Source organism: Zeus faber, assembly GCF_960531495.2.
Source record: "Zeus faber genome assembly, chromosome: 15".
NCBI lineage: Eukaryota > Metazoa > Chordata > Actinopteri > Zeiformes > Zeidae > Zeus > Zeus faber.
This window is the reverse complement of record NC_137194.1, coordinates 22,797,076-22,823,054: the sequence shown is the minus strand read 5'-3', so window position 1 is coordinate 22,823,054 and position 25,979 is coordinate 22,797,076. Positions and strand designations below refer to the sequence as shown.

Genomic DNA, 25,979 nt, shown 5'->3' with positions numbered 1-25,979 from the left:
TTTCTCCCTCTTGCCTCTGCTGAGAGAGGGAATTGAAACTGAAACAGACGTTTAAAACATAGTTGTGTTTTTCACCCCCTGGCCATTTCTCTTCTGTTACTTCCCCCCTCGCTCACTCTCTTGCTCTCTCCCTTCTTCTCCTTCTTTCTCGGTTTAACTCTCTGAGCAGCCGTACTAGCGTACTGCCTTGTGCTTGACTATGTGTACATGGTGTATACATATTTGCTGTAGCACTTGACCGACCATTGGAATATCCACAGTGGAAGCATTTCCTACCATTTGCTGCAGCTATGAACTCTCTGCCAGGCTTTTCAGGTGCTAGAATATCTGGCTGCTGGAATCTGAGATCAGATGGCAGGTAAGTGGCAAGAATTTATTAATAACCATTACTATATTTTACTCTCTTTGTCTGAATCTTTATGTTTGGTGGATGCCAGAAGTTGCTCTGAGTGTTTTTTTTTCCCAGCCGTTCCTCGGTTTGAGCCGAAGTGCTGCAGGGTTTCTGATTTAACCTTTTAAAATATGGAATGAAAGGGATCGCAAGAAACTCCAAGCATTTTGTTTTTCTATCGTAGATTTGCTTTGGACCACTTGGTCCTTTAACAAATTTGTTTTTGATGCCCACAGAACTGCTGTTACTACTGTGTTTAGTAGGGGGGTGGGCTCGTGTAAGGTTTATAGATGTGTCACCAATTGAGCATGTGTTGGTGTGAATTGTCTACTAAGGGTACCAAGTGACTATTAAAATTAGAATATAACTTGTTATAATAATAATAATAATAATAATAATAATAATAATTATTATTATTATTATTATTATTATTATTATTATTATTATCATTATTATTATATTTTTTGTTTCTGTTGTTATAAACAAAAGCAACAGTACCTATAAACATAATAATAATGATATAGCCTCTGCTGGCTAGTGCGAGTTGAACAATGCATACAGGGCTTTTTGTTAAGTTAGAGGTAAGAGCATGATAGATATTATGGGGTAGATTATGAAATGCAGTCAAAGGGCCTTGCTGTTTTTCGTCATGTCATGTTTCTTTCCCACAAGTCCACTTTCATGCACAGTGTGTACTGTATCTGCAACCATGGGATAAGGTCATGGTTCAGCCAGGAAGAAACAGCTAATCTTTATGGCACCCTGGTTTGGTTTTAACTGATAACCCAGCCAGGGTGTACTGTACTGCACTGTGTGCTTGCATGTGTATACAGTATATTCATTCTCTCCACCTCAGCCCATTCTCTCTCTCTCTCTCTCTCTCTCTCTCTCTCTCTCTCTCTCTCTCTGTTTGCTGGGTGAGATATGATAACTTTATACTCTCTCTTAGCTGTTTGTTTGATCCCTTGCAACTCCACCCGGGGGGATTTATGGGCCATTAAGATGATGTGGGGGGGTGGTAGCTCAGGAGGTAGAGCTGTTCGTCTAGTTATCTAAAGGTTGCTGGTTCGATCCCAGGCTGCTCCTGCTAGCATGCTGTAGTGTCCTTGAGCAAGACACTTAACCCCTAATTGCTCCTGATGGCTGCGTCCCTCGGTGTTTGAATAATTGTAAGTCGCTTTGGATAAAAGCATCTGCCAAATGTAATGTAATGTAAATGTGGGATCACATTAGTAGTAAAGGCGAGAACATGAAATACAGAAGAACATCTGTAGAATTGCTCCATCTCCATCACTTTTCTACTCCTCTTGAATCCTAGAATGGAATCTGGGTTTTGACTGTCCTCGCTGGTCAAAGTGCAGATCGCCCTCTTACTGCACAAAGTGTTTCTAGCAGAGGTGTCAGCAAGTCATCGATTTGCAAGTCACAAGTCATAAGTCTTTTGTTATAAAGTCTCAAGTCATGTAGTTAAAGTCGAGTCTCAAGTGTGTTCAAGTCTCTCTGTTTTCTAAACTGTGTGTAATCATGTATGTGTTCAAGCATATGCTCAAGTCTCTCTGTTTTCTAAACTGTCTGTAATCATGTATGATCTTCTTTGTATTTTTAACTACAACAATATATTGCAGATTATTCTGTACTTTCCCCCCAACAGCAACGAGGTAGCCGAAGGCAATTATCCGTGGCACATACAAGAAGCTCATGCATGAGTCTAGACCTTGTCAGTCTACATTTTCTAATGCCATTGTCATTCAAGTTCAAGTGTGTTGTTCCTTGGATTTCATGCCAGTCCATTGTTTAATGGAACTTCCTTGACCTCACTGAAAGTGTTTGTGTCGTAGCCTGGTTACAACTGAAATTACAGCAATTCTAGTTATTTGCTCTTTTATGTTTTGGCCTGAATTAGTGACATCCCTTTCAGGAATTTAATGTTCCCTCCTCTTGTAATGTTACAAAACCAACCCCTCCAACCCCCAGATGGAGAATAATTTGGTTTAAGACAGTGCAACATAATTCTTGCTCAAGTGTTATCCTAAAAGTGGCAGCTCAAGTCCTTTGAGGCAATAATTTGCATGTGAAATACGGGAAACTACATGTGTACTCTTCAGGGTAGAATATGTGGTCTATTTTTTGTTTTTGCTGATGTCATGCAGCAATGCTGTTTACCAATGCATCTGGTTTGAATATAGTGAAGAGTTTAGCAAGTTTTTTTAGGCAATAACTGAGTTGGGTCGTTTTCCAGTTTTGCAGGTGTAAGAGCCTAAAGAGGTTGGGTTTATTCAAACTGGCTGAACAGGCATTTGTCAGTTTGAGACGTTCTCGCAAATAACCGTATTGACACAATATAAGACAGGTTTTTATTTTTCCTCTAAATACGCGGTGTCTCTTATAGACTTTTAAATGTCAATATAGGGTGGAATAAAGAGAATAGAATAAAAAACATGTGCCTGAGGAGTGTTCCAATCTGTTTCCGCACACATACCCTACAACTGTCGAACAACGCCAACACACAGCCTTGTCTGATCCATCACTCGCTCTCCATTGCTGTCGTAGTTCACCGAAAATCTTCCCACATGGTTGATTTAAAAGAAGCAGGCGGGTGTCCTAGCTCCTGTGTATCAGATCAATTTGCACATAGTGTGATTGACTCAGTCAGACAAGCAATCAACTTGAGCTAAGCTTAGCATGGTGCTTACTTGCTAACGGCTGCTGGGTGGAACTCAATTCACGCTTACGAAGTTTGGTTCCGCGGCTTAAGGTTTCCGGGTGGAACTCGCGCTTGTGAGATTTGTTTCCAAAATTACCGAGTGGTAAAATTTAGTATACCGGTCCGGTCCACTCTTTGGCTTCATATGAAACCGGTTTGAAAATGTTCACACCACCCCATCTCCATTAGGAAAATTATCATTCTCTGTTGAGAGATGTCAGCAAATGTCCTAACGGGATTGTCATACCCAAAAACGTTTTGAATGTGCTTGTTACTTTTTTTTTATTATAGCTGTTGCTTTGTTTGGGTCATGCAACCTATTGTGTAGCTCTCAGCATGTCTAACGTGGATAACGTTTAAGTTATAATAAGTTATTTATAAGATCATAAATACTCAGGTTCTCAATTGAAAGTGCAACATTTAATGGGCGAGCGGCAGTTTTACAAATCGGTTTGAGAGGCACAGCTCACCTGATCAGTGTCTAAGTGCAGAACTTCAACCCATGAAACACTAGTGTTGTGTCACCTGTACTGCCAGTCAAGCAGCTTGCCTTCTTTAGGAACATATCTGTGCACATACCATAGTTATATAACTCGGCAGACTCAAGCCTGTCTGTGCTTCACACTGACTTGGGCTGGAAACTGGTGTCTGTACTCCAAGGTTGTAATCATGGTTCTATTATAACAGAACATTAAATTTAGAAGACGGTGTTGCATTTTGTTAATCTGTAAAGTTTGTTAATCTGTCAAAAATGTGAAATGGTAATTGTAGTTGAACAGTGTTTGGCCTAACAAATTCAAATGTAACTCCAAATCATGACATAAACATTAATCAGTTCCTTCTTGATAAACTACTTACATAGTTTTGCTAATATACCTAATTTCAAAGTAAACAAAATAGTTGAGTCTAGTATTATTCACAATGCTATACGAGTAAGATACCATTTCCGAAACATAAACTTTTGGCAACTTTGTGTACTTATTTACTTTTTTTAAAATTTGGAATGTAATACAAACAGCAATGGAATGCTATGTTGTGTGTTTGTCGAATCACAGTGCAGGTGGTGAGGGGTCGCTTGACAGGCTTCTTCCTGCAGTAAGCACCGGCCTGTCACCGAGGAAAAGGACCACCAGCCAGTGCAAGTCTGAGCCCCCACTCCTGCGCACCTCCAAGCGAACCATATACACCGCCGGCCGGCCACCCTGGTACAACGAACATGGCGCCCAGTCCAAAGAGGCCTTCGTTATCGGTAGGAAGGCCTCAAGCCATGAGTTCAGATGCACATTGTAACTTATTATTCTATGTATATTCTATTTAATATACTTGTTTTCCTGTTTCTTTTTAAAATGAAAGTCCTGAAAGAACAACCTTTAACTGCAACCTCTAAGGGTTTATGAGCTCTCTGAAGTCTTGAATTCATAAATACTGTCCTGAAAAGAGCTTGAAACAAAGGACATGAGGAATTTGTGATTAATAAGTAAACATTTCAAATACACCCCTTACCACAATGCCACACGTTTGGTTGCCACTCCTTTCACGACTCCTCTACTGATACTATAATTTATGTTGTTGGCTCGAGACATAATTAGTGCCAATGAGAGCCATTTCAAGCAGATAAGAAGAGACTCTGCGTTTAATGCTACTGGATATTGACGAGCACATTCTGGATCATCATTGACATTATCACCATTCTGTTATGAGTGCTGTCTGCGGAACCCAAATGCTGGCGCCTCAGAAGTAGGTGCAAAGGATCAAGGGTTTATTGCAAAAAAACAGGCAGGGGTCAAAACCACGAGGTATGTCAGAGAAGGCAAACTTATCTGGCAGGGAAGAGGCAGAGAATGATGGTCCAGGGAATCGGACAGAGGTTCCGACAGAAGGTACAGGAAGTAGATTCAACACAGTCGTATTGAATTGACGCAGTGGATGCAACGATCTGACCAGGACTGAGTGAACGGGGAACAGATCATATACAGGTGGAGTGACGACGAATTGACGGTTATCGACACGCACGCTAAAATGAAGTCATAATCGCCAGTTGTTAATGTTTTTCTAAAATGTATAAATAATCTCCCTTTCCTATTAATATACATATATAGTTTCATGTATGCTTGAACACAACATGATCCCTCAAACAAAGCCGACAATACTTGTCCCTGCAACAATCGACGAGGACGCGTTCAGAATGTGTACCTCATGGATATTCATATCTTTCCCAGAAAATAAATCTGTTCCTTGCTGCTCGTCTGGACTTTCTCTTCAAATTTTTCCCACCCACTTTTCCCACCCACCAACAGTTATTTATTCTGGAATATGACGTTATTCTCCTGTCTCCTGTCCTGCCAGGATATAAAATAATGTTGGGGAATAAGTTTTTGTCTTTTTCCCCACTAAAACCACACAGTGGCGCCCACTTTAATATGGCCATTATTTGGACTTATATTATTGTATTTTATCTAAAGTTGACAATTTCTAGGACTTTAAAAAAACAAAAACAATTAAAAAAAGCTCCGTTCTCAACTCCGCTCTGCTTTTGCGCATCTCTCTCTCTCTCTCTCGGAGAAATGGTTTCCCCATCAGCACCCCCTTTCAACCGGTCATCACAGGGGATGACAGGGATCTGTCAGGTTGGGGAACCCTCTTTAATTCGATATACAGTTAAATACCTTGCCTCCAGAAATTATTCAAGTTTTGCGCTTGTCGTCAGATTTTCTCTGTTTCTGGTAACAAGCTGAAACCTGAGAGTTTTCTTGTTCCGATGTCAAATTTTTATAGGAAAACATTCATTAAGGCAATTGGTAGCGTTGCCTTATTATAATATATGTTTTGGATGTAGAAACTGTTAGAAATGCTTCCAAGTGTTTACATTTTGACAATGAATGTCTGTCATCTTCTCCAATTAACATTGATTAGGTAAAGGTAAATGCAAATCTGATCTTCTTGGGGGAAGCAACACAACAGAGGGTAGAGAGGGCCCCATAAAATAATGCCATTCTATGTGTAAAAGTGCGGTTAAAAATTGGTGAAATGATTTTGTAAAATAAATGTAAATTTTTAAGAACCAGCCATTCAGTGTATTGCATTATGCGGATGCTCCTCTTTATGTTTGTTTAATAAGGCGGGGTCCCCACCTTTCCAGGCAAGAACACAAAGATCGGACACGAGTACAAAATGAAAGGCAGCCGTGATAAATTTGACAATGCAGCATAGCTAGTTGTGGTGAGTAAACCGTCGATATGGATGAACTGTTCCAAAAACAAACAGAAAATATCCCCACCACTTCAAATAAAATTTTTGGACCTAGTGTAATCCACCCAATACGGACAATCTGATTGATTGGCACATGATGTGTAAAATCCAAATTCACCAGAATTAGGATGATGACCTGTTTTTAAATTGCATTTGTCACAACATTAGAAACTAAAATGATAAATTGGGATAAAACTAAGAGGTTATTTTCACAAGAAAGTATGTCACACAGGCAAAGATCGGGCAGAACCACTTGAAGAAAACTACGAAATAGGTTATGGGAAAAATCTCCCTCTTTCAGACTTTGAATTGGGTCATACCTTGAGGCATTTGAGCAGCGACAGCAGTAAAGGGTATCGGGCGATCTTGGGGATCCAGGACGGCTGCTTGCGAACTATGTGGCCGAGCAGGGTGAGGGTGGGGATTCAGCAGGCCTGTTTGGTCATATGCTCGTTCATCTTGTCCCGGAGGTGCTGAATGGAATGATAGCGGGGAATTTTATTGTGAAATGCATACAGTGTTTCCAAGCATCTCAATGTCGACAAAAACAAAAGATCGGCAGAACAATGGTTTGTGGTTCATCCCATTGGAAGAAGTTTGTTGACTTAGAAAAAAATGATGGTCCAACCTTTTACATTGCATTTAAAAGGATAGAAATGGGAATTAAAGGATACATCTGTAACAATGGGGTACTAAAGAGAGCTATAGGAACTGTGTGAACGAAATTAGGAATTAGTAATTAGGAAGAAAAACAATGAAGGGAAGAGAAGTTAGCACATGGATTTGGGTGTCATGATGGTAAAATACAAGACTTGAAATAAGAAAATAATTCACTGAGGAACACTTATTCTTACCCTGCTTTTAATTAATTTCATTCTTTTAATTATATTATTATTCTTCTTTGTAAATGCATATTGATTTGCTTCAATTGGCATTATCTGGTGGCCTTCTTTTAATGTGAAGCATTTTCAGTTACGGTGGTGTATGAAAGGTGCTATACAAATAAAGGTTGTTATTATACTAGGATTATTTTTATTACTACAATTACATTGGTGAACGCCCCCAAAATAAACACCTCTCTGCTCTCACCCCTGTTGATTTATTTAAAAAAAAAATGTATGGGTCATCTCTACGTTTAATAATTTCCAACTAAGAGGTAATGTATAAATGTGCAAGCTGTTTTAAATGTTGAGAAAACCCCACAGACGTACAGAAAGTTTGTTGTACTTAATTTACAAACTTTATTTACTATGTTGTTGGAACATCAACTAGAAATATTTGCTCCACTTAGCCTGTGTGACTAATGCTACATCATAAAGCTACCGTACTGTATGTCACTCAGACAAATTTAAAAAGCTGCATCATTTCTGATTTTATTTTTAAAGTGCTAAAGTGGTGTCTTACACACCAGTTTTTCTAGTTTCTGAACATTTCGCATGAAATGAAACAAACTGAAACAAGATCGCGGATGCATGATACATGGATTTAATAAAAAATATGTTCAAAACGATAACTATAATGATTCAATGCCGGAACTCCACCAGGCGCGTTGGTGTGGGGGCAAAGGCTCAAAATCTCACATAGCCTATTTTCCATAGAAACACAAGATAAAACTACATAGAAATGTTTTTGTAAAGAATGCAATCAGTTTAAATGTGTTTTATATGAGTCTATATTGTACCAGAAACCTAGAGCTGCTGTCAGATATGCTTATTGATCCAGACCCATTTTAAATACAAAGAACAAACACATAGTAGTAGTAATGCAATACAGTAAAAACACATCCCGCCGACCGATTTCGACAAATACAGTTGTAGCTCACATTTCAATTATATTAAAAGTTTTTTAGGTGGAAAGATAGGAGGTATAGAATACCTCCTATCTTAGAATAGGTGGAATTAGCCAGGAGCAGATTGAACATGTCATGGCAGGGCTCCTATCCTGAGTCAGTGTGAAGATGGGGGTTTTAACCTCTTGTTCAGGTATGCAGGTATGCAGCCACCCTGACCCAATCCCCTAGATCCAGGTCAGGTGTGGCTGCTCAAACCATCCCATCGCCACACCACATACCCCCATAAGGAATGAAAGAAAGAAAGAAAGAAAGAAATACGTCTGCAGGGCTCGCACTGTCACGTTTCCGGCCCGGCACCGCCACGCCGGGCACATACCGTCGCGCCAGCTGGGCATGCACCATCATGCCTCCACTGGTTCCGCACCGTTACGCCCACCAGTCATACATACAGTATATGTATGATTGTATGTATATGTATGCGATAAATAAACAACTTGAATCTTGAATCTAAAAATGCAAGAAGCACAGAATGTGAAAAGCCTTCATAGTTTGTTTTTTTAAATTTTTGAAAATAGGTGTGGTAGACAGTAGTGTTATTGTAGTATAGCACAGTATCATAGTATTGCCCCACCTGGCACGCACCGCCAGGCACGCACCGTCACACCCATGCCGGGCCCACCCGGAACACACCGTCACGCCCGCTGGGCCCACACCGTCACGCCCAACAGGAACGCACCGCCACGCCTGCCTGGCATGCACCGTCACGGCTGCCTGGCACGCACTGTCACGGCTGCCTGGCACGCAACGTCACACCCGCTGGGCACATACTGTCACGCCCCCGCCGGGCCGCACCGTCACGCCCGCACCATCATGCCCGCCAGTCACACATATACTATATGTATGATCATATGTATATATATATGTATGTGATAAATAAACATCTGGAATCTTGAATCAAAAAATGCAAAGAAGCACAGAATGTAAAAAGCCTTCACAGTTTTTTTTAACTTTTAATCCGGTGAAAATGGGTGTGGTAGACAGTAGTGTTATCGTAGTATAGCAAAGCCTCGTCCCGCTAGGTCGCACCGTCATGACCACCGGTCACGCACTGTCACGCCCACCAGGCACGCATCGTCACGCCCGTACCATCACCGACTGGTCATACATAGAGACACACGCTTCAGTCGCTGAAGTGTGCTGTCTTTGACAACACAACAGTATCGGTCTCCAGTGTGACGTATATTATATGGTTGAAGAGAATCACACTGATTTAATCAAATTATTATTTAAAATAATACAATTATTTTAAAATATTTAATTTAATAAAAGCTGTAGCCTCGGGTGAGGACCGTCACACCCCTGTCCCGGCACGCCAGCTGTGCCTTTTACAGGGGGCACTTTGGCCCTGTTTCGGCTCTGTGACTACCTCTGCTGCCGGCTCAGAGGCGGATCGACAATACCCCCCATTGGGTGTTAATACCTTTTACACAGAACGACGAGACGGAATAAAGGTGCAGCATTCCTGCCTTGAACAGGCTGTGTAAAAGGAGCTTATGTAATAATAATAATAATAATAATAATAATAAAAACAACAACTAGGCTACTACTGCTAATAATAATTATTACAATATGCATAATAATAATATGCATAATAATAATGCATCCAAACAGGCATTTAGCACCGCTGGAAATGTAGTCACATCCCCACCACCCGCTCGTGCCTCAAACCGAAGAATGTGAACATGCTGGTCTTCTTGGCACGGAACCTCGACATATTGCACTTAAAAATCAAACAGGCCACAAATTTTCATATATTGTTTGTTTGCTTGTTTTCTTTTCAGGCGATGCTGATCTGTTTGATTTTGTTTTATTTAACACGACTATACTTAAATGTTTTATTGTTTCACATTTAATATCTGACAATGTTAAAAAAAAACGACAAAACACCCCAACGAAACGCCCCCCCCAGACGATAATACTGATCGATTCAATTATTGGGTGACAGTTGGTCTGCAGCAAAAAAAAAATATTGGATGCATGGCATGAACATGCCGGAAAAGGGGCTTGCCATGGTTCCAGTGTGATTGAGAAAAAAAAAAAATGTAGAGGAGACAGCAACTTAAACAAACAGTGACATAAAGCTCAATGTGGGAAAAGTCACAATTACTGATAAGTCGGCAGTCGCGTCCGCCATCTTGGGTGTGCTGTAAAACTCTGCATCGTCATTGCACCACGTCCTGCCTCCTGCATGCTCGACCCAGACTCTGCTTCTTGCCTGAACCCAATGGAGTATTTCCAGTAGATGTGAAAAGTCCAGGCAAGTAGTCCAGGATGCCTGAAGGGAATGTTCAGGCCGGGAAACATGTTGCGATTAGCAGGCCTAACGCTAGCAGACTGGTGGCTAGCAGGTCGGCGGCTAGCAGGCAGGTGGCGTGCAGGCCAGTGGCTAGCAGGCCGGTGGCGTGCAGGCCAGTGGCTAGCAGGCCGGTGGCTAGCAGGCCGGTGGCGTGCAGGCCAGTGGCTAGCAGGCCGGTGGCTAGCAGGTGAATCTCCTGGCTGGTCCCTGATGAAGAACTGAACTGCCTGAGATCTGTTAACGCTGTGACCACTGGGTTCATGGCTGGTCAGATTGTTCTGTCATGAGTGCTGTCTGGTGAACCCAAATGCAGGACACAACGGAGGCTCAGGAGTAGGTGCGATGAATCAAGGGTTTATTGCAAAAAACAGGCAATGGTCAAAACCACAAGATCAGTCAGAAAAGGCAAACTTATCCATAGGGGACAGGCAGAGAATCAGGGTCCAGGGAAACAGGCACAGGTTGGACGGAGGGTAAAGGAAACAGGTAGTAGATTCGACGCAGTGGATACAACGATCTGACCAGGGCTGAGTGAACGGGGAACAGGTCATATACAGGTGTAGTGACGACGAAGGTGAAGACAGCTGGCTTGATGGCTGAATGGGGTCAGGTGTGTAGTGGCAGGAATGCAGAACCAGAGTGACAGACAGTGAGCGAGAGCCAGAGAGCCAGAGGGAGCTGGAGAGAGAGACAGAAGGGACAGAGGGACAGAATAACTAACAAAACAAGGCAAAACAGGGAACAGAATAAACTTATAACCAAACAGGGCAAAACGTGACAGACATTTAAACTGAGCGAGGGTTATTCTTCTGCAGAGTCTTACGTAAGACGAAAATAATCTTCCGAACAACAGTTTCAAGCCAACCCTTTACCCTCAAGTCCTGTTCTTTGAGTCTGCCTGTCCCTGCACGCTGAAATGACAGTCTTACGATCCTGTATCGAGCACTTGATATGGTTACTTAAGGTCATAAAATGCTGTTAGAGAAAGCACACTGGTCTCTGACAAAAAAAATAAATAAAATAAAACCATCTTTGAATTGTGTTTTGCTTTTCTCCTCCAGGTCTTTGTGGTGGCAGTGCATCAGGAAAGACCACCGTAGCCAGGAAAATCATTGAGGCTTTGGACGTTCCATGGGTTGTTCTTCTCTCAATGGACTCCTTTTACAAGGTATTTTTGCCAGCGTGAAGATATAAACATGCCCGAGAACAAGTGAAGATGAGAAGAGCCGCTGAAAAGAATGGGGAGGGAAGACACGACACATTTAAAGGGGGGGTAAAAAATATTAGCTAAGTGCAAGAGCAAAATGGGGAGTGGAGGGATTGAATGATGGAGTCCCCTCCACCCTTCATACCGCTCTCCTCTGATGTAACTCCGTCTTAGTCTGGCGGCGGCCATTCACATACGGAGCAACATGACTTCACATGTGGCCGCCCAATCACAGCGCAGCTCTCAGTAAATGTCACCTAGTGCACCGCACCTGCGATAGCTTCTGCGGTTTGGCTTCCAAAACACCGCCTCCGGAATTCTCTTCTGGAATTCTAAAATAAAACCCTTCATCGCATGGCGTCTCCACACCTGTAGACAGAGAGGACGGACTACTATGACGTGGGTGTATGACTCAGACGCTGTGATTGGCTCACTAGGAACATGTCTGCTCATAAGGTTTGCCATATACTAAGGTGGAAGCATGGGCACACGTATGAACACACACAGCATTATCCCAACATTGGCACAAACATCACAGGGTAGTCACAAGTCATACCTAAATTTAGGATTGAGTCGACGGCACTCGAAGCATGTGTGTGAGGGTTATGTTGGGATTTCAAATTAGTTCAACAAATGTCTAATTGTGTAAGTAGGGCTGGACGCTATAGGAATATAATATTGATATTGTGATATGAGACTAGATGTCGTCTGGGATTTTGGTTGTGATATTTAACGCCATAGTCTGTTGTAGTCAGTGCCTCCACCCGCTTGATTATAATATCCACATTTCTGATGATTGTTACTTAAATATTTATATTATTTATTGTCCTCAGGTCTTGTCCCCAGAACAGCAGACACTGGCTTCCAGCAATGACTATAACTTCGACCACCCCGACGCCTTCGACTTGGGCTTAGTGACGCACACGCTACATAAGCTCAAACTGGGCAAGAGTGTGAAGATTCCCGTGTACGACTTCACAACACACGGGCGACAGAGGGAGTGGGTGAGGACACACAGGCATGGACGCAGAGTGGAGCTCATACAGGAAGCAGGGAGTCACATTGCGGATCAGTTGCTTCTCACGGGAATATTACTATATTGACATTAACATAACACTAACACTGATAACAGAATTATAACAGTAACACTTTGTATTTGTATTCTAGTTGTTCTTGCTTTTACATTTTTGGGGAATTTTGAGCCAATGTTAGAAATGTTGCAACGATGGCGGCTCAACGCCCTGCGGCATTCCAGGTTCAAATTCGGTCGTCATTCAGTGTCTTTACCTCTCTCTCTACCCCAATTTTTCCCGTCTCACTCCGCTGCTGTCTGTAATAAAGGCAAAGATGTTCCAAAAATATAAATGTCACAACGGATAACATGTGAATTACATGTGTTTCAATCAGTTGGATTCAGCCAAATTGTTGTCGACCCAAATGTTTATGTTCCAATGTGCAATGCCAATATAAAGCTCTGACAATTAATTGTCAACTAAAATGTGATTGTGGCAGCCATATTTGATACTTAATTTAATTTATTGTTCCCAATAATGTGTTATACAGTCTTTTATTGACATGTTTTGCACTGTGCTCCCCCCAACAGAAAACAGTGTATGGAGCCAGTGTCATCATCTTTGAGGGGATCATGTCCTTTGCAGATAAAGAACTCCTGCAGGTATGTCCACTTTGTTGTCCAATGACGGACTGCTGCATCATGGTTGTTGTTATTTTTCTTTTTAAACATGAGTGTCTGTAAACATGTCTCAGTGTCTCACCACCACTTACTGTACCAGTCTAATCTAAACAAGCTGTCTTATCTCCTGTTCAGATTTGTCAACCCTGTTTTAAGGTTTCCCTCACCCCGGGGATTAAGAAAGTCTTATCTTATTTCATCTTATCTCTTATGATTTCAGGTCATTTTACTATGGGTCAGAGAACGTTATTTTTTCTTTTTTCTTTTTTTCTTTCAAAATCAATTATAGTTACGAAAATGATGATACTAGATGAGGCTTGATTTGAAAATGATGGGCCTTAAGATTGATTAAATAGTCTTAGTTTTGAATTTAAGGGGTCTTGATTTCTACATCAAGATTTTTCTATCTGAGAAATAGGTCAAATAGCAAGTACTTCTGACAGACAACTCTTAGATTTTATTAAAAAAAATGTATTTAATTATTAAGCATCGTTTGAGATTGGCCTCCGGGCTCTACTGCTCATCACTGCTAGTGAGGTGTACAGAAAACAGCCATGCTTAATGAGCTAGAAATGTTGGAGTGATGAGCTCGAATCCCCCAGTTGGGTAGAAGAGTAGAGCCCCAGGTGGATGCAGGGGAGGTGGGGGGAGCAACGCAGCAAGCAAGCAGGCAGAAAAGCAGGCAGCAAGCAGGCAGGGCAGGAGAGACTGACTGGCTGCTCGAACAGGCTGGCACATAAGGACTTTGAAGCGCGTGACTTTCTGTCAACAGTTCTGGTGGAACTAGCTCTGCAAGCTACGCTGTACAGTACCTTTAAACTGAAGAGAGAGATGACGTGTTCAAAGAGTCAGTCTTAAATTCTTAGATCTTAAAGGTGCATTAAATATAGCTCTAAGATGCTCTGCAGACAACCCCGTATGTTCTGAGTTTGTTCGACTGTACGTCATAAAAATAAAATCTAAAGCCTGCCAATCATTCCAGCTGCTGGACATGAAGATCTTCGTGGACACGGACTCTGACATCCGCCTGGTGCGTCGGCTGCGAAGGGACATCACGGAGCGCGGCCGGGACATCGAGGGCGTCATCAAACAGTACAACAAGTTCGTCAAGCCGTCCTTCGAGCAGTACATTGAACCCACCATGCGCCTGGCCGACATCGTGGTACCACGCGGTGAGTGCGCATCCATGCGTCCAAACTGTGTACGGCCTCTGTTCTGTGTCTGTGCACTAAACCTGATAGTCTTTTACAGAATTATACAGGGCAATTTTATCGAGAAAGTCAGTTGCAATGTTTGGATTTTGATGTTTATTGTTTTTCATACGGTATTATAACTGTCTTGTTTTTCACACACTGAGATCGAAGTTCCTTTAAAATTCTGCATTGTTTCTGTAATAAATAAACCAAAAATTTAAATAAAAAAATAGCAAGCAAGTATGCTCAAAAACCTTCAACTATGTTATGAAATGGTGGAATATGCCCTTACTGCATGCAATCTCGTTTCCTGCCAATCCATCAGGTGGTGGCAACATGGTAGCCATTGATCTGATCGTACAGCATGTCCACAGCCAACTGGAAGAGGTAGGTTGTCACTGAGTGCCATGCATGTTTTATTTCATACATACACAAGTTTTACATGTGTTTGGGCTTCTGACTCAGCACTACTGAGTACTGTGTGGGATGTTGCAAAAGCCTCAATACGCCCTCTGCTGGATAGAAGATGCTCTACATGGACATGTGAACATGTTAGGAAATATAGGGACTATTGAATGGTAAAAGTATTATTATTATTATTATTATTATTATTATTATTATTATATTTTATTATTATTTTTTGAATTTATATTATTATTAAAGCCTATACAGACAGTTCAACACACTTTTTGTATAAATGTATGTCACATATACTAACAATCATCAGAAGCACGTTTTTCTAGTTTTGTGTCACAGTGTGGTTGCACCCCCTCCCGATCCCCGCCCAATACAAACTGCTCACAGACTACTCTCTCACTCTCCTCCCAAAACCCCCAATCCTTCCATTGCTCACAGCGAGAGCTCAGCGTCAGGTAGAGTAGTCTTTCTTATTTCCATTTCTGTTATTCTCTCTTTGCCACCTGCCACCCAAATTCCCCAAATACTCTGAATCTTGACTGGGAAGCGGAGCAAACTCAACCTCCACCTTCCCTGAATCTGCTGGCTGCAGGATAAACAGCTTATTAAGGGTTCATGCTGCATATTCTGAGAAAAAAAAGTTCAGATGCAGCCAATAGCTGTTAAAAATTATAGTTGCACGTGAACATTTCTGTCGAGAATTTTTACCCTTGATATGTGTGACTTAAAGGGGATCAGCCTGTGGACCTCAGATGAAAAGATCTGTGTAGCTTTATGGTAAATAACGTCATGTGGTGAGTACAGCTAGCAGCCGACGCAAAGGTGTTGGTTTTCTCCCCCCCCCCTCTCTCCCTTTTCGAGAAATTACAACTCACACCCTTCCTGCCTCCTCTGTCTAAAATTACACCATGAGGCGTGACACTGACCCAATCTCTCCTCCCCCCTGTGAGAGAGAGAGAGAGAGAGAGAGAGAGAGAGAGAGAGAGAGAGAGAGAGAGAGAGAGAGAGAGAGAGAGAGAGAGAGAGAGAGAGAGAGAGAGAGAGAGAGAGAGAGAGAGAGAGAGAGAGAGATTTACATTTACTTATTTACTGTATATAGCACATTTAAAAACAACAGTAGTTGACCCAAATTGCTTTCCAGTCCAGGTAGATCGATTAACAATACAAGAGATACGGGAATAAACGTCAAAAGAGTCAAAAGCAGGACTAAGATACAACACATAAGAAAAGTAAGAGCCCAAAAACAGAAGTAAATACCAAATAGAAAACAGAAACATGATAGCTAAGGTAAAACTGAGGTAAAATAGATGGATAAAAGGATTAATCCATAAAGACTAAGACGGCAAACACATACGATGAGAGAGAGAGAGAGAGAGAGAGAGAGAGAGAGAGACACTGTGAAAGGGAGTGAGAGAAGAAGCTCGACTGTCGAACGGGCGCGACGCTTGCAGCCGCAGAGTTTCCAGCGCCCCGCCGCAAAGAGGTTTTTTTTTTCCATCCAGCGTGGTGGCCACGCTAGCTCAGACTGAGAGAGAGGAAGTGACTTTGGTGTCTTTAGACACAGGATATCTGGGGGCCCGTGAGCTGAAATGCCAACCTACGCTGTTTACCTCGCTGCGCTGTGAGAGAGTGACAGCCGCACAGTGGCCGTGCGCATCCCACCCACCCACACACACACACACACACACACCCACCACACACATAAAGCAATCACACCATTTACACTCGATTGAAGATTACCTTGTTGTATCTTTTCTGCCGCAGGATCTGTGGGGGCTTCATTTGGCCTTCTATTCAGTTGCTACACAGGAACTTAGAATCTAAAGAACCAGAAAATGTGAATAGAGATTCATCGAAAGACAGTACGGAAGATTTGAAACCAATTGTTTATCCTACAAACCCGCCTTCGCCCCCTACGGCCATTGTCCGTTTCTCCATCATTACCCCCTTTTCCACCGCAGGATCAAGGGACCAGGAACTTAGTTTAGAGCACTTTGGAACATGCACCTTTTTCCCACAGGAAGAACTTAGTTCCGAAATGGGTTCTACCTGGAAAGTTCCTGCTCCCAAGGAAGGTCCTTGCAGGCGAGGTGGTGCTTCGAGGCAGTTTTGTTTTTGTTTTTTTTGCTAAGGTTCCGGGTTCTAAACGGTGCCCTCATTTTGTTACCGTTCCTCGATGGAAACACGTTGTGCATGGGGAAAAGGTTCGACGCCGCCACGCCTCGGCTGTCACTCTGCTCCCTGCGTCAGAGCATCACCTAGAACCTCCACCCACCTGATGTTATGTCTGTTTTCATTTTGTTCTTTCTCTTATGTGTTGTTTTTTTTTTTTTTGTTTTTTTTTTTTTTGTCTTTTCTGTTGTGCTTGTGGTTTTGTTGTTGTTGTTGTTGTTGTTTGTTTTGTTTTGTCGAAATATTCTTCTCCCCAAAGAGGAAACTTCGCTGGGATATGTGAGCAGATTTGCTACGATTTCTTTTTGCTTGCACCTGAATGTGTTGATCTTCATGACATCAGACTGGAGACGATGTTTGGGCTCATACACGGTGCTAGCCGACGCGGTTTGATCTATGAGCCTTCGTCATAACCGCTACCTTTACTTTGGCACTTTGGCAAATCTAACCAAACAAGCGTTTTTCAACTCTAAACCCCGTGTGGGAATTTGGGAAAATAATTATGGCAGGACACGGACCAAGCATGGAAAAGATGCGTTCGATCTCAGTTGAATTTCTGTTGCAATCTAAATACAAAAGCCATTCAAATACAAGTGAGATTTGGGCTTTATGTGATTTGATTTTCACCCTTTGAAAAGTGTAAAGTACCGACCACCTGTCCCGCAAGTTTCACAACTTTCGGGACAGAAAGACCGCTTTATAAAAACTGCTTAAAAAAAAAAAAAAAAAAAAAAAAAGATGGCGGGCTGTCTTTTCCATCAGCGTGGTCCCTGAGCTGCTGTGGTGTTTCACTCAAGCCTTTTCACTCGGCTGTGCTCTGTGCCTTTGATTCCCTCCCAAGTAATCCAGTCTAACGGTACAAAGATCAACTTTAGCCCCAGCCACACTTCAACAGTGTCATTCTCTTAAAACGTTTCCAGGGATGAACTACCAAGTCTTTTATCATGTCTTCTGGCTTGTTACGTTATGTAGTAATGTCTTTTTTTGTATGTGTTTTGAAGTAGGTAGGTGTGTGTGTGGGTTGGCATGCTTGTGCGTGTTTGCCTTTACCAATTGTATTGCATAATATGTAATAATTCTGCGTTTTTTTAATAACTTGTCAAAATGTAATCAGTGAATAACTTGCCGCATCTTGGTATAAACATCTTGAATACAATACGTAATAAGTTTTGCTGCATTTTGTAATAATACCATTACATAATGAAATAACATTTGAATACAATGACTTTGTAATAATTCAACACATTATGTCAAAATACACCAAAATTGTTGTCGTCATTTATATCGTGTCACACTTTAGTACTTATTTTAGTAAATAAAATAAAGATATATTTCACATGATGACATTTTTTTTGTGTGTGTGAGCATTAAAAAGTTGAAACCCCCGCAGCCCCACATTAAGTAACCGGTTTTGTACAAAATATAGAAAACTTATTACGAATTGAGTTCAAGATGTTTATCGCTAGATGTGGAAAGTTATTACGACATGCAGGTGTTGTAACATAATAAAGGTCACATTTATTACATTTTGACGAGTTATTACAAAATGTGTCCTTATTATATAACGTGCTGTTACACCCATGCACATCATGTGCACACACACACACACACCTTTAGTGCTGAAGCCCCTCGGTGTCGACCCCCCACCCCCCCCCCCCTCCTGTTTACCCTTCTCTTGTTTCCGTGGTTACAGGGCCGCCCTGGCCTCGGCCCACCAGGCCCAGCCCCTCCCACAGACCCTCAGTGTCCTGGAGAGCACGCCGCAGGTCCGAGGGATGCATACTATCATCAGGTATAAGATAAGATGAGATAAGCAGGGGGACTTTTCCAGGATGTTCTCAAAACTCTTGAGAATATACAGTTACATTTACATTAAGTTCAGTCATGAAGCAGTGGTAGTTTAACTGGCTGTACTCAGCTTTAGCACATTGAGGATACAACTAATGCTGACACTATAAAAAAATTCCCATACAAAAGTATAGATCAATGTAATATCAATATGATTATACATATTGATGAGAGACTAAAAGAGAGGAAGTTGTCTTTATTGCACCCTCTTTCATTATTATTTTCAAATGACCATTTCTTTATTATAGCTGTAGCTTTTGTTTTATTTGATTATTTTGAATGTAAAAAGAAAATAAAAATCAAATTGATAAAAAAAAAAACCAGTACATCGCACTGTTCAACATCAAATATCAGCAAGCAATGTCGGTAGTCAGAGGGCTTAGGTTTTTTTCTTCTGTTTTATACAAAACAAACAGATGTTGGGGGGAGAGGAAACTCCCCAAAACTCATCAAACTCAGAATATCCACCGTACAAAAACACCACCTCAGATGTTGATCTTCCACATGTTTGACACGTATAAGCTTGCTGTCTCCGAATTTCCCCCAGGGATTAATAAAGTCTTATCTTAATGGACGAGATTTAATTATACATCAATCATTATTTTCCTAATAGCCCCACCCCTGGCTGTATTCCTCAGTAAAAATAACACATCAAATCATTCCTTGGCCTTGTCGTCTGCTAAGTTGGGACAGCAACGGCGTTCATTCACATTCAAACGCGTCCGCCTTTATTCAAACCCTTAAAATCAGATGTCGTGGGTTTCCTGGTGACCGTTCCCTTTCTCTTTCCACCGTTTTGCAGGAACAAGGAAACGAGTCGCGACGAATTCATCTTCTACTCCAAGAGGCTGATGCGGCTGCTGATCGAGCGCGCTCTCTCCTTCCTCCCCTCGCAGGTAAAGCGGGTTGCGTGAATTCACCGCACTCCGTTCAAGGCGACCGCCGCCGTGTAGACACGGCACGTGAGATTGGACGGCTGGATGAGGGACCAGGGTGAAGCCTGACGAGTGGAAAGACTCCCTGTTTTGTTGAAGAGGAAGCTCTTGAGTCTCTGGTGTCTTAATATTTGGGAGTGCGGTCCACCTCTTTTCTTTGATCATTTTCTGTTTTTATCTCCGTGTAGATCCACGTCGTCCAGACCCCACAGGGAGAGGATTACGAAGGCCGATCTTTCCACGGAAAGAGGGTGAGTGAACTCCATTTACTTCCGGACGTCATTTCAAACCCTTTTTTTTCTTCGGTATTCCGGGTTCAGCGGAGCTTTCCTTTCACCCAGACTCAAAACTCTTTCAATTAACCTTTGCTCCTTTTTCAAAATTAATTAATTTTTTTATTTATATATTTTTAAACCTTTTTCCCCCCCACAGATTACAGGCGTGTCCATCCTGCGGGCCGGGGAGACCATGGAGCCGGCCCTGAGGGCGGTGTGCAAAGACGTCCGCATTGGCAAGATCCTCATCCAGACCAACCAGGACACGGGAGAACCAGAGGTAACAGTATTCCGGACTTTTACCGATTTGCTTTTTTAATGTTTCACCTGAATGAAGGATTCCAGTGCTGTCATCTGAAAATGAACCTCCAATTTACACTGCAAAATGTTAGGGATCCCAAACTTAGTAAGAAAAGGAAATAAATGACTTGATGTGTACTGGATGCTTTATAAGCAAAAACATTTCCTTGAAATGAGAAGCAAGTTCATCAACTTGCCATTAAAGGAGAGGTTTGACATTTTTCCCACCCAACAAAATGTTAGCTTCCCTCATTGTTCATAGCACAACCTCGCTGAACGTTTATTACTGAGAAACTTACCACTCTGCTGCAGCTTCCCACTGTGCTTAAATGCAGTCAAAATTCTACACACTGCACCTCTAAATACCCTTTTCAAAAACAGCATAATATTTCACAGTCTTTACAATGAAAAAAAAGAGTCACAAACCATGCAATTTATCCGGCACTTCTGAAATCAGCTCTTTTGGCTACATCCACGCTAGGGACTGGAAACAGGAAATTGCGCCACTTCCCACTGGTAACCTCCTGTAGCCAACGTCACATACTGGTTTCACTGCGGCAGTTTATCACATAAAATGTGATATTACCGTTATTCAAAACATGTTGAAAAATACAAAGAACACCTGGGATTATGATATGAGCTTCCTCTTTTTGAATAGGAGATTCAACTTTCTTTTCAACCTGCGTAACAGTGAGAACCTGCAGCAGAGTGGTAGGTTTCTTTTCAGACGTTGTGCTGTGAACCGTTCTAAACCATGGGAACCAACATTAAACATTTGGAAGGCCTGGGTTGAAGGGCACCTCGCGAGCTATCCTCCATGAAATGCAGACGCGCTCTATGGAAACCCACGTTCCGCCTTTGTTTCCCCGTCAGCTCCACTACCTGCGTCTGCCCAAGGACATCAGCAAAGACCACGTCATCCTGATGGACTGCACGGTGTCCACGGGGGCCGCCGCCATGATGGCCGTACGGGTCCTGCTGGTGGGTTTTCACCGCCGCCTCTTCTCTGTCGCCGCTTCGCTGAAATCTCCGCCTTCACGGGCCGAAACAGAAACACGGCGGCCGGTCAAAGGTGTGGAGTTTTTTTCTTTCCAGGACCACGACGTCCAGGAGGATAAGATCCTGCTGGTGTCGTTGCTGATGGCGGAGATGGGCGTCCACTCGGTGGCCTACGCCTTCCCGCAGGTGAAGATCATCACCACGGCCGTGGACAAGAAGGTCAACGACCTCTTCCACATCATCCCCGGCATCGGTGAGCCACGCCCACACCGGAGCATCCCCCCATCCTACCGACGGATAACGACACCAGCTTATGAGACCCTTCATTTTAGACTTCATATTAGACTCCATTATTTTGTAGAGGGATTTTTTTAACGATGATTAACGAGCGTGACAACGCTCCCCTCTGGTATTGGGGAAACTATGGAAACAGGATGTTACAAATTTTAGATTTCACACATTTTTGTCATTTCGTGTGATAATATTTCAAAAAATTGATCATTGAACAGCCACAAACTGTTAGCCAAACAAGAAAAAATGTTTTTGAGTCTTTAGTGATGTCATGGTCGGTTGTGTCCCTTCGTAGGAAACTTTGGGGATCGATATTTTGGAACGGACGCTCCCCCGGATTGGAGTGACGAGGAGATGGACGAGCCCAGTTGCTAAGCTGCGGCAGCGGTGGGCTGCGGCAGCGGTGGACTGCAGCCGAGCGACCCGGAGGACGACTGGACGCCGCTCGGAGGACGATACAAATTCCCTTATGGCACCGGTTCAGAAGGGACCGGAATCCCTCGCTTTTTGGGGCCAAACAAGATTGACTGAGCTCCAGACAATTGGAGGGGGGGGGGGGGGGTAATTTAATTCTATGTACCTGCATTTCCTGGACGGTTGGTTGATTTGAGTCTAAAAATATTTTTGTGATATGTACAGTATGTTGGACCGGCCAAATGTTTTATTGAATCTTTTGGGTCCTGACGATCTCCTATGTTGAAATCTTTGAGAAAACGGTTTGTTTTTTTTTGTTTTTTTTACGTCCGACCAGAACGTATCAAGCCTTAAGCCGTGCACTGTGGACCGACACGAAGGAATGTGAATCTGCGCCTGCGATCAAAAACACACACACACACACACACACACACACACACACACTCGTCGTGGCGACGACCGCCGATGTGATGTGTTTGTAGGCGACTCGTACAAAGCTGGAGGGAGGCTACAAGTGCTCTTTGAAAGTGGGCTCAGCCACGACGTGTCTCTCTGTGTTTGGCACTCTGCTTTCCTTCCTCCTCTGTGGAGCTGCAGCCCCTCGCTCCCTCTTCCCTCCACACAGTGAGACGCACGCGCTCGTGTGTTTTTCGGGGTTCGGCGTGTCCCTCACCTCCTGGCCTGTGGTCGTACATGACTGCAGGCAGCGAAGTGGGTCGGCGGCGGTCTGATGAACAAACTTCAACAGCTTAAGTTGGAAATAAGAAAATGCCTTTTTCGGTGTCAGAACAGGTTATCTGTGACTTATCTTTGAAATGCACAGAACAAGCCTTCTGTGGTCATTCTAAACCCATCGTTTTCTGTGTCACAACCTTCTAAGTGTATGAATTGATGACTGTCTTCACTCCAAATCACGTTGAGAACATTTAGAAACCTTTTCATTTGCGACTGAAAAATGTGTTTACTTCTCGGGTTCGAACCCGTCAACCTCGTATTAAGGGATAGTTGATATCTTAAAGTTCAAATTTCCCGTGACATGAAACATCAAACCAAAGAAAAACCCCAGGGGCGAGGAGAGCCACATGGATGTGTGTGTCTGAAATCGTCACAACGCTCCTCACGCTGTGCGCTTACTGCCGAGGGTTTCCTCGGGTCCTGATATTTAAGAATTTTACATTTTCAATGTTGTTGAAAGATGTCTGCGACGCTGCTTTTTTCACCGCCTGTTTTTGTATCATGCTTGATAAAAACAGTGTCCAATACATATATTTAAGATTTGTTTTAAGGAGTGTGTTATTCCTGAATACACATGTACTGTATGATATATATAAAAGTCAAAAAGATTGAACTATTTTCATGTTTTTCTTGTCATTTCGATACATTTTAAATTTTTATTTTTTTTATTATTATTATTGTTGTTATGATGTGAAGCATTGTATTATTGTAATTGTTAATAATAATAATATCAATAATAATGATACATTTGCCGTGGGTCACTCAAAAGCAGCAGCATAAAAACACATTTTATCTATTTAATCCAAGTGAAAGCATGTCGCACCTCGTCCTCCGTCCAGTCCTTCAAGAGAACTACGCTGCTTCAAAAAAAGAGATCATTGGACGCACGTTTTGCATGAACAGGAAGGACACTGTGGTTGTCCTCATCTCATGGAAAATGAACCTTGATATCAATCATTTTTCACTTTCCATGATGAGGATGCCGAAGGTCGTCACGGCATTAAACACACTTAAAACGTGATATTGACAAATACCACCAGCAAAACAGCCGTGTTGGCGTCGGCGAGACATCTGCAAATAACAGGTGTTCTGACAGCGAGGGAATCGAGACACAGCAAAGATTTATTTACAAGGGATTCCTTTATTTGGAATGATTTGTCCCTGTGTCACTATTTGCATGGTTGATGTAAATGAACGTAAATAAATTTAAATAAAGGCAAGAACGCACACACACACACACACACACATATATGTATATATATATATATATATATATATATATATATATATATATATTTAACACACACTTTATTATTTAACTTAACAGGTATGAGATGAAGAGGGTTTCTTTTATTGAAAGTAAATGGAGATGTCATGGAAAGTTTATCATCAGCCCTGACAAACAGGAAGGAGGTGTGTGTGTGTGTGTGTGTGTGCGCGCGTGTGTGTGTTTGAGAGAGATCACAGAGGAGTAGCCACATTGCTTCTACCTGTGTCTTCACACCATTCCCTCAGTTCAACTCTCTCTCTCTCTCTCTCTCTCTCCCTTTCTCTCTCTCTCTCTGTCGAACCTCGCACCATTTCTCCATCTCTGGGCGTTTAAGACACCGAGGGTCTGCCGTGCTGGTAAGAACATTTGGGATAAACACCCAAAAGGCCTCTCGCGCTTCACCATTTAACCACCACACTCCATTACTGTGTGACGGTAAGATGCCGGGCAAAGCAACGTTATTTTAGGGTTTAATGGCTCAGCGTGTTTCTGAAAGTGGCGTTAATGCTGCGTAATTAATTATTTATAAGAAGAGGTATTACCCAATTTTAGGGTTTGAGTGTGTGTGTGTGTGTGTGTGTGTGTGTGTGTGTGTGTGTGTGTGTGGAATGCAGGTGGAATGCATACGTGCTTTTCTTTGGTAATATGTTGAGTGAAGCGTTTCAGGGTTTAATGGCTCTGCCAGTGCTTTTAATGCAGCTTAATAAGAACAAATCACATGCTGTGCGAACACTTTGTGTTGGGATATTAAACTGACATTTTGTTTTGGCTTATTTAAAAACATTTAAATAAATAAATTTAAAAAAAGTATATATATATATATATATATATATTTATATATAAATTATTCTGGGGAGGTTGCTATGGTTACATCTGACTGAAAAAAAATGGCCTTTTCAATAATAACCCTTTTGAACAATCTATAGAGTATAAAGAAGAATATGATTGAATATGATGTTTATATTCCAATTGAAAATATGCAACATATATATATATATATATATATATATATATATATATATATATATATAAAGAGCCGTTGTGAGGTCATTACATAGATTGCGCCAAAAGTTTGTAGTTTGCAGTTGCGTTAATAGCAATAGAAAAACAAAACCAACAGAATTCGATTTTTGTCAAATGAAATTAATGCTAATTCTCGTATTGCGCTTTTTGTCCCAGGGTTTTCAACTTTCTTTGGCCCGTGACCCCATTTTTAGGTCCCAAAATACTTGCAACAACCGCAACTAAAGGTGTAAGTATTATTATTATTATTTTGGAGCCAGCCGTGATCCATACGTTGTTATTTTGACATAATAAACTAACATGAATACTTGAGATGGTGCACTTCAGTTGGAGGTTGCTCCAGTGGATGTTCAGTACGTACATGTACAGTATGCTTTGTTTCCAGCCTCCCGTGTAGGTCGCTTTGGACAGAAGCGTCGGATCAATGAATAAATGTAAATGTCAGTTTCGGCCTAAAAGCAACAGATTGAAATGTGGATATTCCAGATTACATTTTAGGAAAATGTTTGATGTGAATTTAAGTTTCGCATCGGCTACTTTTATTATGATACTGTGTCATGGAGCATTGAGGGAGCACCAAATTAATTATGCAGAAAGGACAATTTACGATGTTTCAAACCTATTAAACTACATTTTTAATCAAAAATATACAAATTAAAATATCAATTTATCAATCTTAGAAACGTCCCGCGACACTCTGCACACACCAAGCGAC

The 25,979-nt window shown here is 42.0% G+C and overlaps 1 protein-coding gene across 8 annotated transcripts in view; it reads left to right on the top strand.

Moving 5' to 3' along the window:
- The window catches only part of uckl1b (uridine-cytidine kinase 1-like 1b), a 26,022-nt gene extending 2,438 nt beyond the window's left edge, over positions 1–23,584 (top strand). The window contains exons 1-15 of one of the 8 annotated variants that reach the window (XM_080015505.1): positions 1–358; positions 4,151–4,344; positions 11,554–11,660; positions 12,533–12,703; positions 13,303–13,374; positions 14,375–14,564; positions 14,911–14,972; positions 17,434–17,453; positions 18,868–18,966; positions 19,825–19,918; positions 20,146–20,208; positions 20,390–20,512; positions 21,406–21,513; positions 21,628–21,784; positions 22,118–23,584. The exon at positions 1–358 is cut by the window's left edge and continues 125 nt beyond it. In XM_080015505.1, coding sequence (XP_079871631.1) covers positions 291–358; positions 4,151–4,344; positions 11,554–11,660; positions 12,533–12,703; positions 13,303–13,374; positions 14,375–14,564; positions 14,911–14,972; positions 17,434–17,453; positions 18,868–18,966; positions 19,825–19,918; positions 20,146–20,208; positions 20,390–20,512; positions 21,406–21,513; positions 21,628–21,784; positions 22,118–22,197 — 1,608 coding nt within the window. In that variant the 5' untranslated portion in view covers positions 1–290 and the 3' untranslated portion in view covers positions 22,198–23,584. Of the gene's footprint in view, positions 359–4,150; positions 4,345–11,553; positions 11,661–12,532; positions 12,704–13,302; positions 13,375–14,374; positions 14,565–14,910; positions 14,973–15,440; positions 15,458–17,433; positions 17,454–18,867; positions 18,967–19,824; positions 19,919–20,145; positions 20,209–20,389; positions 20,513–21,405; positions 21,785–22,117 lie in introns of those variants that run through there. The other 7 variants (XM_080015506.1, XM_080015503.1, XM_080015504.1 and 4 more) reach the window with 7 other exon arrangements.
- Positions 23,585–25,979: the final 2,395 nt, after the last annotated feature.